The sequence below is a fragment of the Numida meleagris genome, chromosome 5, assembly GCF_002078875.1.
Source record: "Numida meleagris isolate 19003 breed g44 Domestic line chromosome 5, NumMel1.0, whole genome shotgun sequence".
NCBI classification, from domain to species: Eukaryota; Metazoa; Chordata; class Aves; order Galliformes; family Numididae; genus Numida; species Numida meleagris.
Genome location: NC_034413.1, coordinates 7,011,126 through 7,029,605, shown reverse-complemented (window position 1 = coordinate 7,029,605; position 18,480 = coordinate 7,011,126). Strand labels below are relative to the sequence as shown.

The 18,480-nt window shown below is 36.7% G+C and overlaps 1 protein-coding gene across 2 annotated transcripts in view; it reads left to right on the top strand.

Moving 5' to 3' along the window:
* Nucleotides 1–2,385, top strand: part of ATRNL1 (attractin like 1) — a 432,638-nt gene extending 430,253 nt beyond the window's left edge. For both annotated transcript variants that reach the window (XM_021399846.1, XM_021399844.1), the window contains one exon: nucleotides 1,414–2,385. In XM_021399846.1, coding sequence (XP_021255521.1) covers nucleotides 1,414–1,538 — 125 coding nt within the window. In that variant the 3' untranslated portion in view covers nucleotides 1,539–2,385. The remainder of the gene's footprint in view (nucleotides 1–1,413) is intronic.

The window sequence follows — 18,480 nt, the reverse complement described above, 5'->3', positions numbered from 1 at the left end:
AAATAGTTTTGCCTTTTTCTTAAGTGTTATGTAAAGTGAGAAGAAAAGAAGAAGCTAGTGTCATTCATTCAAGCATATTTTAAAATGTCTTATAAAAAATGTAAAGCCTGTTTTCCTAATGACATTCATTCAATTTAGCATTCACCCTAAGCCTAGTTCATAAAACCAGGATCATATGTAAGCAAGCATCAGAATTGAATTTTCTAATACCAGACACTTCTGGTATTTTAAAGGTGCCATGAAGATTTCAAAAATTATGTCTACCAGGAAATATATCTGTATGTGAGGAAAAAGACTTAATTAATTTTGGCTCCTACATTTCCTGTGATAACTGTAGGTAGCATTTTACAGTATAATGCTATGAATTTTCAAAAAGCTGTGCGCACATTAATCATGGCAACATTTTTGTGAAATAAAAAAGATAGTGTTACCATATGCAATAGCATAAATTCTTCAGGATGGTTGAGAGACAAAGATGTATTGGGTGCTAGAACCAGCAGCTTCTTTGCCTATATTATGGGTATATTTAAATGTGCTTTGGTAGATATAACTGTCACAGTTTTATTGTGGCCATAATGGAGTACAACATATGAATGATATGAATACACCTAATCCATTTCACTGAAGTATCATCTGTGTGAATCAAAAATCTTAGAACTACCATTGATTAAGCATTTGAGTAACTATCAAATGGAAGCGTAAATTCTTAATTCTTAAACTGCTCATTTCCTAGCCATACCTGTCCATACCCATTGTAATACTCTGCTAAGACTGTAGCAGCTCGTGAAATATTGACAACCACAATTTGGAACAACTCTGGCGAGGTGACCACGTTTAGACTCACTACAGACCAACACCATCATGTTTCACTCTGTTCATAAGCCATGCATTCTAGAAGGTTTTCATGTTTCTCTGCATGGTAAATACTAAGCTCTTGGGGCTGGAAGGCACATTTATTGCAAAGGGAAATATTCAAGAGTAAAATTTTGTACTAAGTGTGGTCTCCATTTTACTTTTATTTTCTGATTTGATATCTTCATCCATTTCTAAATGCAAAGCACAAACATTTAATACGACAAAATCTGTGTCAGAGCTCCTGGTCCACATAATGTAGAAAACATTGACAAAGAAAGGTGGAGCTAATACCACACAACAAATCAATGAGACTTAAATGGAACTCAGTTTTCCTGCTTCCAGTCTGCCCTGTTAACTGCACATTTTTCCTTCTCCTTTCCTTCACTGTTACAAGGTAGCATTTCAGAAAGTGAGAGCTTGTTATCTAACTCTAAAATAAAGCTAATCCCTTCTGGGAAAATACAGAAACTGTGCACGAAACGAACCACCACAGTGCTATGGAAGTCTTCTCATGAAAGCTGGGCATTAAATGTTGTTTTCCCTTTATTTGTCTTACAGGTCTTGCAATTGCAAGTGCACTGATAGACATTTCACAACAGAAGCCTGCGGAGTGTAAAGATAAGAGTTCAGGAGTCAGAAATAGAAAACATCATCTTTCAACACGTCAAGGAACTTGTGTCTGAAATTCAAAAACTGCAATTGTATATTCTGTAATGTTTTCTTTTTAAATGGCTTCCATTGAAAGCTATACTAAAGCCTCAGTTTTTATGGAGGCAAAACTATGAATGAATATATGAGGTACTCTGTTATAGTTACACAGCCTACTATACCCCAAAGCAGAACAAATTTATGGTAGGTATATTTGATGAGCTTTAATAAAAAAAATGGATTCTGATATCAACAAAACATTAAATAAAATACCTAGCATTCTTAATCCTGAACATATCAGAGCAGGGAAAATCCTGGAACAGAATTAGGAAAAACTGTACATTGTTTTGTAAAGTAGAGGGAAATTGTATAATTGAAATTTAAACAAATTCCAGGAAACTAAAGAACATTTTTGTATATCTTAATGTAACAATGAGAATTGTACAGTTCTTTCCTTGTAATAAGCGTTAAGATGTCTTTCCAGTAAACAGGAACTACAGAGGAACATTTGGATTTAGGTGTCCTTTTATCATTGCCCAAAGTAGGTAGGCAACAGAGCTCATGTGGGTCTTCCATGACTGTGAATTCATTAGAAAAATTGGTTGAGCATGGGAAAGTTTCTTCTTCAGTCAAGTTTGGCATTTTTTCCTGGAGTCTCCAAGTTTGCTAGTCTAGCTTGCTTTTACTCTACAGCAATATAGCTGCCTAATTTCAATATTGAAATTTTCTAGTATCTATGAATTGTTCTCACCTCCAAACAGAAGTGAATCCCAGTCAGCAATTTGACCCTTGTTTAATAGATCAGTATGGTTTTCTGACGGTTTAGTTCTCCCAGCTGCAGAATTTCATCTCAGCCTCTTTCAAAGCCTGTATACCAAAACTGAAAAAAAATAATTATTTAGAAATCCAAGTTGCTTCCAGCAGTGGTTCTGAAATTCAACATCCAGGATGGATCCTCACACAATCAGTGCTCAGCAAGAGAAGAAAGATGAAGGATTTTCCTTTTAGCCTTTTGTGGGCTTGGTCACCACAATAGATAACCTAGCAAACAGTTTTAATGGCTCTCGGTCTTTTAATTTACTCAAATTCATGACCATAAAAAAAATTAAGAGAATGCTAGGGTAGGTAGCAGCCGTGTCATGTTCTCATTTATGCATGACACGTTGGCAGCAGTATAACATGAATCTAGTAATTTTGTATGAGCTTGTTGAAGGTGTAGTTTCTCAGCTCCAAATTTGCTACCATACTAGTACAGAAGAGTGATACAGAGGTATAAATTCTTCATGTAATGATAGACTTTTGGTAAATATGAAAGATATAAAAAGATAATTGATGTTTACTACTATATCTGTATTTTTCATGTTCTTTTTATTTCAGGAAAATGAAGACATTTTACTGTTTATAGTTGACTACATAGTTACTTGCATGCCATGGTGGTGCAGTAGCAGTAATAAAGCCCTGTTGTGAGTTGTGTTTATTTCGTAATGCCATTCATATCTTGAAGTACTCAGCTTAATTTGGGTGAGGACTAAATGTAAAAATAACTATAAAAAGGAACGATTGTACAGCGTGTAGTTATATCTTATACAGCAATATTAGGTTGCATCTAACCATGACTGCTCTATTGTTTTGATAAATTATGCACTTATGAATTATGGTATAATTATTTCTTATGCTGGCATGATTGCTTCAGTACTTTCATATCTTAAGATTATTATCCTAAAATAATGCCATCACAATCTTGTGACTTTTATTGCCTATTCTGACCTCAGTCTCTTATATCTTAAAATTTAAAAATCTCCTTCTTAAAGCTTCCATTGGGAACTTTCAATCAATACTACTGCTAACACTATGAAAAAACGGTCCTTTGTAAACAACCCTTTCTGTCAGTTTTCAAGTTGATCTGTTCGAATGAATGCGAGACAGTGGAACTGGTTTATATACGATGCATACACTTATGGAAAGGAAAGAACCACTTGTCTGGAATATTTTCCAAGCTCTCTATTATCCTCAACCTAAACATTTCACATAAAAGTTATACAGTGTGTGTTTTGTGAATGTGCTGGAAACCACAGAAAGACCATGTCTTCTTGTAGAGAAGTTTTGACTGTACTCACAAAGGATTACATTCCTCTGTATCTCAACCAGAGTTTGACAATTACTTGAAAAGCAGATATGAATTTTAAAGGGATTAAAATATTTTATTGCAACATTGAAGATGGGCAAATATTAGTCTATTTTATTGTGTTAACGGTAAAAAATGTTACTTTATTGTACAAGAAAAGCATGTTTGTCATAGGATCATTCAACATTTTCATGTACTCTGAGAACAGTTTCTCCTAATGCAACTTTCTGCTCCTCGGGCCCCTGATTGCATGCAGAATAGTAAAGACATAAAATAAATAGAGAGAAATAGTTATATAATGGCCAGATTTAAATACCAGAAGTTTGCTGACATATCTTAAGCCAACATTTCAGAGTAACTTCTATTGCTTTCTATTTTAAAGGTATAAAAATAGTATATGTCTGATATCTAGATTCTGACAGTTGTTGTCAACTCCTAACTTTTTAATAATGACCACTGCACACCAGATGAGATGTTTTATCAACTGTCACATTATGATTGCTTCATGAGAAAGCCAATTTTGTTAAATCCTGATTTCCAAGATTAACATTTGAACTCTTTCTTAGAGTCACAAAATGTTGAATGGCCTTTTTTTAACCCGAATGTGATTTATGTTGGATGAAAAATAAATGACTAAATGCTGTTCTGGAAAGTAAACCCACAGTGAAGTTTTGATTGTCAGGATTCCACCCCCACCCCCCTCCATTCTGCTGAGGGAAATTCAGCAGCTATGAGCTACTGATCAAAGTATGAGATAGACTATCCATGGTAGTGAGGACTATCCTTCATTTCTTCCTTGAATATGCATATTTATACAAAGCCCTAAAATTACCTGAATAAAATTTGTGAACGTATAGATAACACATTAGAAAATGCTAAATTCTAGAGACGTTAATGCATGAAGATACCGTTAACTGGGAACATTCAGTTTCATCTGATTTGAAAATTTTCATAGCTGACAATTCTCTTTACTATAGTAAAGTCCTTTCTCCTCTTCCCAAGCTGACAATTTTGGACAAATTCACATTGAGACTTTCATAGAATCACCAAGGTTGGAAAGGACCTCCAAGATCATCTAGTCTAACTGTAACTTTGTATTTGTTATATGTAAAAATCTGCAGCAATAGTTCTTTTCTAACTAATCTAATGCAGGGAGCTGGAATCCTGATGGTAAGAATTTTAGTTTGAGATTGCTTTAACATGCATTCAGTCTTCATAGTATTAATTTTAATTATAAAATCATTATATATCTGATTTAATGGCCAATTTTTTTAAAAGTATCTGAAAGGTTTCTTGACAATAAAGGTAAATTCACTGTTAAAGGTAATTAACAATCCCTCTCTTTTTTAATGTAAAGATGTCCTATGCTTAGCATTAGTGGAAAAAATTCAATAAATTAACTCTAAGTTTTCAGTCCTTGAGGTGCAGAATTATCTGAAAAGCTGTGAGTCTTGCAGAACCTAGACTTGAAAAGATCAGAATCATATCTTTTATTTTTCTCATTTAATATTATTTTGTTTTTAAAATGCTCATTTGTATTTCTTATTATTACACATGTGGCCACATAGCTACAACTATTTCTGATGTAGAAAATCAACATCTTGTTTATTTATTTATAATTCTAGTAACCCCAGAAACTCACTCAGAAGTGAAGGGGGCTGTTACTACCCCAGGCTTCTATTCATGGATACTTCTTCAGTCCTGCCAGTTGAAGCTGTGTCATGGTTAGGTAAAAAAATTTTTGTGCACCACTTCAGATGTTTAGAAGTAGCAAGCTTTGAATATGAGTATGCAAGCATGGGATCAATGATCTCTAAAACACATAGGAAGCATTTATATATGTGGCTACGTAAGTGACATCACAGCTGATTTAAATCAGAATGTTTTCTGTGTTTTCTCACATAATTTGTTAAAGAATCTGAAAACTTCAACTGAATCAGTGACTACTGTGTGTCTGTTTATGAGCACTTCTGCAGAAATGAAGCTGCAAGTGTCTTTATCCTTATGAGTGAGGATATAGAAGTCTATTTAAAATACTGAAATGATAACGCTCTTTCATGGGGTTATCAATTTGTGGTCCGTATTTTCAGAATCTAAGTCTGAGTGCATAAGGTGAGGCATGCGCCTTCTATCCATGTCTTTGCTTTTTAGTATATTTTTCTGTAACAGGTTTTCCATATTAAGTTAGGGCTAGCATTAACATTACAGTTAGCTTATCTGAGGTTTGAATTTGAGAGAGTTGTTACACATTTAATGATTATTGTTTACTTTTCTATTTTGGGTGTGACCATCAAAAAAAAAAGTTTGGCTGTTCTCTTCCAATTTTAGCAATTTTTATTTTCTAATAGATATTTTTATTACATAAGATGCAAGAAAAGAATAAGATGGAGTCCTTTGAGCACACTTCCAGATCTAGAAGATATCATGACCACCTTATTCTGCTGAGGATCTGAGTCTTGCTAAATGTTCTCTTCCAGGTCAGTGTTTGTCAAAAAATCATTGCCATGTCTTGATTTCTGTTGGTTAACATCAAGAATTTTTTTTTCATCTGAAGTCCTAACGCTCTTCAAAGATATTCGGTTAACAAATATACATGGAAAAAATAAGCATAGTTATGGAAACAAACGTTTAGGATTACTTCTGTGAATAGTTTTTTATGATAGAGCTCTACGCATGTTGTCTGCAACCTGATACTTTCTCTCTGAAATGAAATCTGTTAATACTCCTGCAAGTAATTCCTTCCCCACTCCTTAAAGCACAGAAAGGCAAAGGTTCCAGTATAAAAATCTTTCTAAATGTGTTAACATAGGTAATTTTGTTTCTGTTGCCAAATAGACAGTTGGAATGTGACAAACCATTTTCTTCTACTTCAGATTTCCTAAATAAATACTTGAGAATGATAAAATTAACCTTACTAATGACAAGGGAATATTGAAGATTAATTAAAGTTTAGAGAGCACTCAGATCTTTTTAGTTCTCTAAAAATAACAGGCACCATATGAGCACTAAGTGTATTTTAGTAATTAAGTTATTTAGTATCGGCTTTATTTATAGTGCTTGATGTTGCAGTTTTCCATACCCACACTTGAGGTATACTTGATGAAGAGAAGAAAAAAGTAAACATTCACTGGTAGATATGAAAATTTTCTTCCTTTCTGGGTTCTCCCACAATAGTGGTCACAGAATTTGCTCTTAGATTTTACTGTTGAGGTCAATTTCCTATTGTTGGTAAATTCCCACTGTTTACTAAACTACTGAGCTTACTGATCTCTTTGGTTAATTAAGTCATCCACGTGTCTGATTTTACCTTGTTTTTCTCCGTTATTTACAACACCTTCTGCTTCATTCACAATTGTTCAGACCACAGGCTCTCAAAGGTGCTTCACAATTTTGAAGTTCCTTTGCAGTTCTGAAATCCTCAGTAATTGTACCATTTTAGCCATGCTGATGAATATTAAGGATAATACATTTCTATGCCTTAATTCCTCAGTTATGTTACGTAGGCCAGAGATTTTACACCTTCTTCATGCTCCATCTTCCTCACTGCAAATACTGAGTATGCCTTTCTAAAACTGTTTTATGAAATTGTAAATCCTTCCTGTATAGCTCAAAGGCTGCGATATAGCATCATAAGACTTCCTGAAATCTTTAAGTCTGTGTATTCATTCTGATGATAGTTTTACATCTTATCAAATATCTCATGAAAATATTTAATATTTGGTAGAGCCTTCTTTCAAAATTCCCTATGCTGAACAGTTCCTTCTTTATTAAATTAAAAAAAAAAAAAACAGTAATCTGTGAGAGCCTAATAGAATTCCAGAAAAAGAGGCAGCACACCAGCTTTTACGTTCCATTTATGAAAACCACTTTCCACTGCTCTGAAACCGCCTCAGATCTATGAAACTAACAGAATTGCTCTGCACAGTCTATGATTTTATTTACCTCTCCCTGCTTTCAAGAGCTTAATATGCAACCATGTAGACATGTGGCACAGAACTATTCCCAAAGGGAAGATCCAAGTAGCAAGTCTTGGATCCCTTCAGAACTTGCTTCCACAAAAAAACTGTGGTCAGTCTCCCTGCAACTTCCTCTTTTGAAAATAAAATATTTTCACTTTTCAGCAGGTTTGCAATAAATTTAAACTCTCCTCCAGACCCAAATTGTCCCATCAGTAATCTCTGGCATTAGCATTCCGTTTCTGCTTCGTCTTTGCCACCATGCCATTCAAATACTGTCTTTTGCTTTGCCCTATTGTCTGGTCATTTTCTCTTGGTGCAGTCTCATCATAAATCTGTTCCAGGCTCTGAAGATATGCAGTCCTTGCCACATGCTGATCCCAGTTCCTTTCCAACTGCTTTTATCTCTGTTTTTTTTTGAATTAATGCTCTTAGCTTATTCAGCAGTTCTCTTACTGTATCTCTGATCAACTTGCACATCATCAGCCTCTGTTCACTTCATATAGAAATCCTCCAAAGTTTCAAACTGATCCATAGTTGCTACCTATTGGTTCCTGAATCCCTCAGACTTTGTTAGTTTTATTTGTAGCATATGTTTAATTTGACTCTAATGCTACAAGGCTATCTCCTGCATGGGCCTTTGAACTATCACTAACACACTTGTCCCCATTCCCCTGTGTGGCACTGTAGATTCTTTGGAACTGTATGCACTCAAAACATTCCAAGTCCTCTAATTCCATCCTTTCCATAGGCATCTGCCATTTTATCTGCTTTAACCAATACTTATTCAAGTGTTTCCTAAGCTTTTTTGCTCCTTTAATAAGAGCAAGCGCTCTAATCCAAGTGTTTCAGGCTGAGGGAGCTGGGCTTGTTCAGCCTCGAGATGAGAAGTCTCAAGGAGACCTAATAGTGGGCTTCCAATACTTAAAGAGAGCTTATAAACAGGAGGGAAATTAACTCTTCACATGAGCAGATAGTGATAGGGCAAATGGGAACTAAAAGAGGGCAGATTTAGATTAGATGTCGGGGACATTTTTCTCTGAGAGAGCAGTGAGGTGCTGGCACAGACTGCCCGGAGAGGTTGTAGATGCCTCATCCCTGGAGGTGCTCAAGGCCAGGTTGGGTGGGACTCTGGGCCCCAATCCAGTGCCTGATTTAGTGGCTGGCAACCCTGCCCTTGGCACAGCATTGGAACTGGATGATCTCTGAGGTCCTTTCCAACCCAAGCCATTCTATCATTCTACCTTAACCTGAACCTACTCCTTTAACCTGCACTGTGTTTTGTTTGCTTTTTTTTAACAAAAATGGATGTGATGACAAACAGCATAGAACTGCAAACAATTCTTTGTCTTCCTGTGACTGTACAATGTGCAAGCAGAAGTTTTTCTATCTGGGAAGATCAACTTTTTTGGTTTATAGACCAAAAATAGAAGGCCAGTGGGAAGGCTATTAGTAGGTGATGGGATTTCATACAGGTTATGATTTCAACCCATACAAAAATGGCTTTACTAAACTTTAAATAAGTAAAATATAAATCATTAAGCAACAGGACATTTTACTTTCTGATGTGGAATTGTGGGGAGTGTGATATACGGGCAAAGTCCTGTTTCACAGGAGGAGAGAAAAAAATGAAGTTTTAACCTAATCCATATTTACCCAAACAGTACATTCATGCTCGCACGTGTGTATATATACCTCTGCTGTAGAAGTGTTAGTTTGGATCAAGGTCTCTGTTATTCTTGCAAATATATATAATACCTTTTTTGCATAAAGAGAGTAATATCCTCCAGGGAGCTGAGGGTTTTTCTGACTTCTCTTTGTGGTGTATATAGACTCTAGCTTAAAGGGATTTTTCTTTACAAGTGGATCAAGTAGAGGAAGAGAGATGTTGCTATTCTGAGTGTTCTTCCAGTGAAGATACAGAAGTGTAGATTAGATTACTTCCTAAAGAATATCAGACTGTAATTTAAGTTACTTTTATCCCCTTTGCAAGTGGGATCCCTCACAGAATTGTATCTACATAGAAAAAGTAGCTCCGTCTTATTCACCGAGTTGCTGCTCTAGCTGAGTTGTCTCTCACTGGGCATGGTGTAAATAGCCATAGGGGACTTGGACATAAATCAGATGTCTATATTCAATATGTGTACCTGAAAACTGTGCCAGCTGTCTCAGGCAACCAGAGTTATGGCTATCTGTGTGAGATGGTTGCCCCAGGCTTAACGGGGCTGGGCAGTTCAGTGGTTAACCTTGGTTCAGAAACAGTGTTCCATATAAGTCCAAACAAGGGGTCAATATGGTACATTGTCTTCAAACATAGAGTCATACTGCTCACATAAGGGCGGTTTGACTGCTTTGAGAAAAAACACAGCACAGCTGTGCTATTTCATGGAGGGAAATGGTGGCAGACCACTTTGGTCCCACCTCTCCTGTTCCCTCCCTAACTCTGAGGGATGAAGTAGCCATGAGGATGGGATGCCGGATCCCTACTGAGGTTTCTGTGGTTCATTACATCGTGAATTCCTCTCTGCAGAGTGATACCACCATTAGTTATGCAGAAGAATGAACTCTGATGTTAAATCTTTGGGCTTCCCATTTGCATTAGAGATTCATGACTACTAACTAAAAAGAAAATAAAAGTAATTTTGGCATAAGAGGGCTGGATATGCCATTCTTGTCCTTCAGATGCCAGAATACTAAGGTCAGAACACAAGATCTAGATCAAATCCTTCCTTTAATTGATCTTAGGATGACCCTTTTGAGATATGTCAGCAGAATTTCATTGGCAGCAGAGGAATGGTACAGGTTTATAGGAATTGGGAGAAAGCCCAAAGCTTTCCTATGGTGCAGAGACTCTTAAAAAAATATATTAGATCAGTGTTCATCCTTCATAATCATTGGGATCGTCTTATGTCCACTGCATGCACTGTATAGCATTACATCAGAGTTTTACATGCAAGGACTGTAAGAATACCCCTATACATCACAATGTGGTACAGTGCAAAGTGCTCTGGCTAATTCTAGGTGTGTTATGTCTGGGTACCAGGAGGGCACAACTGCATCAGCACTCTCCTGCATCCCTGCTAATAGCTTCCTTCTCTGCAGAGCTAATTAGCTCAGTGAGAGAGCAGGGGGTACTGGCACTGGAACAAAATTGCTCACAGCAAGCTCAGGTGGTTCAAAGCAGCATTTAATGTAGCTGTCCAGTTTCTAAGTTAGCAACACTTGCTGGATTGGCCTTAGCACTCAAAGAATATAAATCCAACAAACTCACTCTAGGAATACGCTCAGTGTTATTGAGTGACTTTCAGTCTGCGGGATTTCTTAAACTGGCGATGCAAAACAAATGTTAAGATATTCATATTAGTAAGTATATCATGCTCTTAAAAAAAAACTCAGTTCCTTGTCTGCAGGCTGGCAGTAGCTGTGCTGAGCTGGGGAATCTCAGACAGACTTAAAAAAAAAAAAAAAAAAAAAAAAGCTGTTGGAGGTACGGTGTAACAAAGAGCAAACAACCAAAGAATAGCAAATATTCCTTGGATTCCTTTTGAGACAGGTTTTATGAAGGTTTGTTGCCTTTTCATCTGCTATTTCAAGCTGCACAGTTCCTCTCTGTACCTACATGTCTGACATTTGTTAGGTGCTTCTAGAGCTGGAGCATTTCACTCAGAAGTATTTAGATTTGTATCAATAAAGAACAGCTTTCATTCTTTCTCAATCCATGTTGGCATATGCAAAGCAAATTGAAAGCTATGATCAGCGTAATAAACTGAAACATCCCTCTCTTTCAGTCAGTCATTACCTTGCTTTGTTATTTTTTTTTTTTCACTTTAGACAAAACAATTTCTAATGTGTTTACTGAGGCTTGTACTGATATCCTTCAACAGTCTGGGCAAGTCTACCTTTATTCCGGCAGACACAGAGAATAAGTGCACAGTGCACAGTGCGTGCAAACCCCTTTGCAACCTAAGATTATTTGTTCTCTGACTGTTCTAAGATAATTAAGGAGCATTGCATGTTTCTCAATTAATGATTCCTCATTCAGCTGGGGATCTTTGATGCTAATTTGTTTTAATCAGGACAGAGACTGCTAAAAAACTAAACAATTCAGTGAAGAGGAACTAGGAATTTTTAATCAAGTGGAAAAGATCTAAATGCTGTGAGGGATACATCCATCATAAGTTTTCACTTCTTGTTCATTTAACTTTGTTCTTTCAGGTCTCATAAAACAGTGCGTTAATCAATGCAAGGAAGTTTGTTAAGATGAAGAACGCGTGGTGTATTTTTTTTTTCTCTAGCCAATGTGAACATTGCTGCAAAAGTGAGGAACTTATAGAGCTATGCTCATAAAGAGCTTTCACCACAGGTCCTTAGTTATGCACTGAAGTTATGGTTTCACATCTTCATAGAATCATTAAGGTCAGAAAAAACCTCTAAGGTCATCTAGTCCAACCGTCTAGTACCACTGATATTGCCCAATAAACCATGTCCATAAAAAGTGTTTTATCAAGCATTATGTAGAAAGCTGTCAGTTTTGTTTTTTTTTCTTGACATTGGAAAATCATTGGGAAAAAAAAAAGCAATTCTTTCTGAAGGATAGGGTACTCCCCATTTAAATGTTAATTTTTTAATTATTTTGGTATCGTGGTACATGCATAAGTTGGGCAAAGCAACCTTATGTGTTATCCTGTGCATGGAATTTGTATTTCAAATGCTGCAGCCCATGCTACATGAAATCATGTTATTTATGAGCTGAGTGTGTGTATGTTTGATTTAAAAAAATATTTTATTTCTAAGTACATTTATTTATAGCACTGAGGCAAAAGCACTTCACAGTTATGACTGCCTCGTCTTCTTTACCACAGTTGCCTTCATGTCTCCCATTGTGCAAGAAATACAATTGTGCAACTTCTGCTCTTGTGGTTTCAGCAGAGGCGGTGTGTTGTGAGCTTTGACTTCCAGAGTCCTCAGCCAGCCAAGAGATTTGGAGCCATGAAGGACAACTAAGTCCAAAAAGTAGTTCTTCCCATATGAGCAGAATTTGACAACTATTCAATTAAATGCAAATGTTAGGTGCTAAAGTATTCCCAGAAGAGAAAGAGAGGCAGTTAATGACTTCATGGTTTTTAGTATTAGGAAAAACATTCTCATATTGCAAATTCTCATGTGATCTCTAGCATCCTCTGAAGTACTGCTTTTAATGCATGTATTCTGTTTTGGACATGTACCTAACCTTTCAATCAGTTCCGGAAGAAGTGCTGTGTATGTCTCTAAACAATGCCAAAACAAGGTAGAGAGCCAAAAACATCTATCTGGCTTCCTGCCCCTTGTTCTTCTTGCTTTAGGACTGTGAACCATTGTGTTTACTCTGTAGTGGACTCTGGAGTCATTTGAACAGGGTAATCCCACTGATAAATTCATTATGACCTATCTGAAGGATGAGTTTCATGCAATATAATGTCAGCAAACTATCAATTTTTTAAGGCAAGCTTAAATATCCCAGCACTATTAGAGTAGAAATCTATACGTTAGATACTTCCTATAAAAATGGAAGCAGATATATTTGTTTCCTATAGAATATATATTTTTTCACTCAAAAGCTGTCTGTATGCTATGAAATGCAGTTCAGATGCTTGAACCTATGTTAATTAAAAGATCAACGTTTTCCTTTCTTCAGTGAGTACCCTGCTCTTTTAGTCTTCAAGATGGCTCTCCCATGTGCAAAAAAATGAGCTGTAATTATGTCCAGCTCAAGGCAATCTGAGGGTCTAAAATATCCTGCCAACCAGTGTGTTCTCAATCTGCCTTGTTAGTTCACAAAATTGTGCATGTGCCTTTGCTGCATTCTCAAACCTGATAATGTCACATTACTGGGACAGGAAGCATTCCCTGATCTTATCTGAAGTGACACTTGCAATTTCAAGTTCAAGCTTGATGAGATCACATTGTCAGGGCTCCACGTAAGTGTGATCCTTCCTGATTTTCAATTGTATCTGTTTTGAATGATCTTTACACTGTTCAAGCAAAAACATATGATAATGTATTTTGTCAGATCCAAGGATAATGAAAGGGTGATTTCATGTTTCCACTTTTAGAAAATCTAATTCATGTGATTTAACTTGGTCGCCTTTCCTACCAGTTCCACCCCATCCATCTAATTCTGTTGGTACCTGGAAGCCGTGCTACTCACAAAATATGAGCATGTCAAGGTAGCTCATCCACTTCATAAAATATATGAGCCTTATTACCTTTAAACTTCTATTAATTCCATGAAGCTCAGGGCTATAAAGTGGTTTGCACATGCTAGAGTTGTTAAAACATATATTATGCTTTAAGTAAAAATATTTAACATAGTAAAGCTTGTAGAGTTGAAGAATACTCAAATACCTACATTGTGTCATTGGCAATAAGAAAGTCTGTAACATTTAACATCAGGAGACTGAAGTCACTTTTCAAATGTTTTTATACTTGACATTAGTTTTCTTTAGTAGTACAGCATATTGGAAGGAAAGAACTGTTGGAAATGTTGTATTTCCCTTTTTACTGAATAGATTACTGAAAATTAAAACACCAAGTAAAAATAGAAGAGAGAAGAAATATTTTGTATGGATAACCTTTGAAGACTTCAAAAGTTTCTAAAGAAAATGGTGGTGAGGTAGAAAGTCTTGGACCTTCAGTCCCTGTTTAATATACGTTAATATGGAGTCCTACATCAATGCAGACAAAGAACAAGCTTTGACCTCTGATTTAACAACAGGATAGCAAGTTTATTACTCTGAATTATGACATACAGCTCCAAGTAACCAGCAAGATTAACCACACCTACTTGACCAGTTTAAACTACTTCTAAGCCCAGAAGTGAGAATTTATTCATCCATTTAAAGTGCAGAAAATGGGAGGCAGTATGATCCTAGAGTATTTGACTGAGGGAGAGTGTTGCTGGAAGACTGTGAGTCATAATAGAAGATTTTCTTGGCAAGTAGTTTTGAAATACTTACAGAAACTTTGACAATTCTTTTCTTTTCCAGCTGATAAGAACACTATTCCTAAATAGTGATATCCAAGACAGATGAAACACAATTTCCAATTTATTACAGTTATTCCCATATTGCCACAATAATTGGATCCTTACTACTGCGATTAGATAAGTATGCAGTTTTGTTGTATATCGCAAAGATATATGACCCAGATAAATCACTAAAAATTAAATGTAAAGTATTGCATTTGGACTGACTAATGCTAGACAAATGCTATTTCTTTAATAATGAATTCAAGGCCAAAATGCATTGTATTATAAGGGAAGTGACAGTTCTGCCAAAACCCTACATAACTTGCAAGACGCAGGCTCATGTGAGATTACTGCATACTGTGCTGACTAAGAAAAAGAAAGGACAGAATTAGGTTATAGTGATGCTACCATATATACTGGGCCATTCCTGAGATGAGAGATGTGTATGTAGTCCTGCCTCTGTCTGTCAACATGCTTTCCAAGTTTTGGTGGTAATTTTGGGGCGTAGTAGCCAAATGCCTTTCTCTAGCCACATAGGATGTTGAAGATCTTTTGCTGAATATCATCATGTTGTATTTATTGTGAAGCTACTGCTGTGGTTTAACCCAGCAGAGAGCTCAGCGCCAAGCAGCTGCTTGCTCATTCTGCCCAATGGATGGGATGAGAGAGAAGAGAACAGGAATGGTGAAAGTGCAAGACCTCATGGGTGGAGATAAAGACAGTTTACTTGGTAAACACTGAGTGTGCAAGCAAAGCAAGAAATCTGTTTGCCACTTCCCATGGGCTGGCAAATGTTCAGCCACTCCTATGAAAGCAGGGCTCATCGTGCATAACAGCTTCTTGGGAAGATAAATGCTATTACTCCAAACATTCTCCCTATTCCTCTTTCTTTACCCCAGTTGTAATTGCTGAGCATGATGCCATATGGGACATGCCTTTGGACTGTCTGGGTCAGCTATCCTAGCTATGTCCCCTCCTGGCTCCTTGTGCACGAGCAGCTGAAATGTCCTTGGCTTTGTGTAAGCACTTAGCAGCAGCTGAAACACTGGTGTGATATCACCACTGTTCTCATAAAAAATCCAAAAACCAGCTTTGTGTGAGCTTCTACAAAGTAAATTAACTCTAGCCTAAAATCACGACAGGTATACATAGAAATATAGAATCATTAAGGTTGGAAAAGACCTCCAAGACCATCCAGTTCAACTGTCCACCTACCACCAATATTTTCCCCCTTGACCATGTCCCTTAGTAAAGCATCCAAATGTTTCTTGAACACCTCCAGGGATGGTGACTGAACCAGCCTCCCTGGGCAGCCCATTCCAGCGCCTGAGCACTCCTTCTGAAAAGAAATTTTTCCTAATGTCCAACCTGAAAGTCAGATTAAAACATTTGAAGGAGAAAACTGTCTTGCATTATTTCTAAGACATGAGTTTCTTTCTTGTAACTCAGTGTGATTTTGTATTTATTCCTATAGTAATGTTTAAGTTTTATGACTATGTAGCCTAAAATGTTATTAGATGGAAACAATAGCTTCCAACCTATTGCCTGGTCAGCTGGATTTTTATTGTTTAAAACAGCTTAACCTTTCCCTACTGTTTTATAGTGTATATATAGAGCTTATTCCAAACTCCTTTATTCTTAGACTGAAAGATGCTCTAAATGCGTAGAATTCAAAAAGTACTGTGCTTGAAAATCTGCATCCTTTGGAAACATTTGAACTAATCTGTTCTCAGCCTGAAGACAGTTAATCTTTAGCAGTGATCTAGGAGAAAATACAAAATCTGTGCTGGTAAATATTGCAGATGACATAAAAATTAGTGGAGTGGTAAATAATGACAGGACAGATCATTTCTATATTCTGGATTTGCATCATTCCGTAAGGTGAGCTCATCTGAACAATATGTACTTTTAACACAGCCAAAGTCATATGCATGGGAGCAAAGAATTCCAATCACACATACAGGGTAGCAGAAAAGTACCCTTGAAATATGGTGGTACTGATGAAGATTTAGAGTTGGTTTTAGGTAGTGTCTGAATGAGCTCCCAGTTCAATATAATGGCTAGGAGAAAAGCATTCAGTTTGACTGCGTAAGCAGCAAATGTCAAGCAAAGGGAGCTGAGTTCATAGTATGGCTGAGATAATTGCTAGCATTCTCTGACCAGATTGTGTTTTCACCCATTAAGAAAAAATCTGAAAAATAGCAAAAGTTCAGAGAGGAGCAAAAAATGATTCTAAGCTTGTGGAAAATCACTCCAATAATGTGCAATTTTTTAAAAAGTAATCTACCTAATTAATCTAAGATAAGGTTAATAGGTGAACCAATACCAGTGTTCAGTATCTTCGTAAAATAGCTATTTTACAATTCAGAAGAAACATGAATACATCACTAAAAAGCATAGCAGTACCCAGTGAATAGAAGCTGGAGCTAAACAAATATGGACCTAAAATAAGCCGCACAGTGTTTTAAAACTGAGGGTGATTGATTACCAGAACAATTTACTGAGGATCACAGTGTATTTTCCCACACTGATTATCTTTTTGAAAAATGTTCTATTGTTTAAACAGAAGTTTATTTCAAATAGATTATCGTAACAATCCCTTTGGTTTTACAATCCATTAAAGAGACATTACAAATCTCCAAATATGACCCAGAATGCAGATTTTTGTTTGAAGAAGAGGATGTTTACAAAATGAAAGACCTATAGGAATATATGCTTGATTCGTTCTAAATCTCCAAGAGAAGTGTTTAAAAGAAATAAGAAATCTCCAGTGATAGCTGCAACCCAAATATTATGCATCAGAGTTTTAAAGGGAAACCAGAAAAACAGTGACATGCATTTCTTTTAACTGTCTAAGCTGTCCAAAAATGCCAAAGGAAAGAAACAAACTGGCGAAGCAGGGAACTAGAAATTGAATGCAGTAATAACATACTTATTGGCACACTGGTTATGGTACATCCTGTTTATTGCCCTTTTAAAGTTGACTTTCTCCTTTTTTTTTACCAAGGATAGCTGAGATTGTGGCATAAAACTGTAGGCACTGGACACAAGAGTTTTGATGTGACACTTTTTTAAAATAGTGGTATAGCTGCTCTGTATTTCTGTGGCTTGTCATGTGAAAGAAATGAGGAAAAACATTAGTGAGACATTAGAAAATGTTTGACTTTCTCTGGTAATGCTCTGTAGTAAGCCATGCGTAGGAAACTGCTCCCATTGCTGAAGACTCGGAAGGTAAAAGATATTAGCATGATAATGACACCGGGAAGGGTCAAAGAGGATGGAGAAGTAACAAGAACAGACATGTCGGAAGAATGAATAGGTGTGGTTATTAATTGCAGTGGAAGAGGCAAAAATGTAGATTCTGGCAAGGTGTAGAGGGCAGGTAGAGGCTGAATATGATGCAATAGAGGACAGATGAGAGTAGAAAGCATTTGGATAAGGCAAGTGAGAAAGAGAAATATTCTCCCTGCGTGTAGCCTTTATTCTTTTTTAGAGGGTAACACCTCATTCTGCTACAGGATGAGCTCAGGGACAGAAAAGGAAAGAGAGCTGCCAAAATGCAAGCTGTCTTTGTCTGCCAGGTATAGCTTTCCAAAAACTGCTCACCTCAGTCGATCCAAGGCACTGTGAATCTCAGCAAATGATAAGTGCAATGACTGAGCTAGCTGTGGGGTAAGAAAGTGTTTCAGTTGGTAAATTTATGGAAAATACTTTTCCCAGGTTCAAAAATAGGAGAAGCTACAAGGTGTTCATCAGTTGCTTTAACTCCTTTGGTCTTAAAACCATCATTACGTGCTCAAGGCCAGGCTGGATGGGGCCCTGGGCAACTGATTTGGTGGGAGCAACCACCCCACAGCAGAGGGTTGGAGCTCAGTGACCTTTAAGGTCCC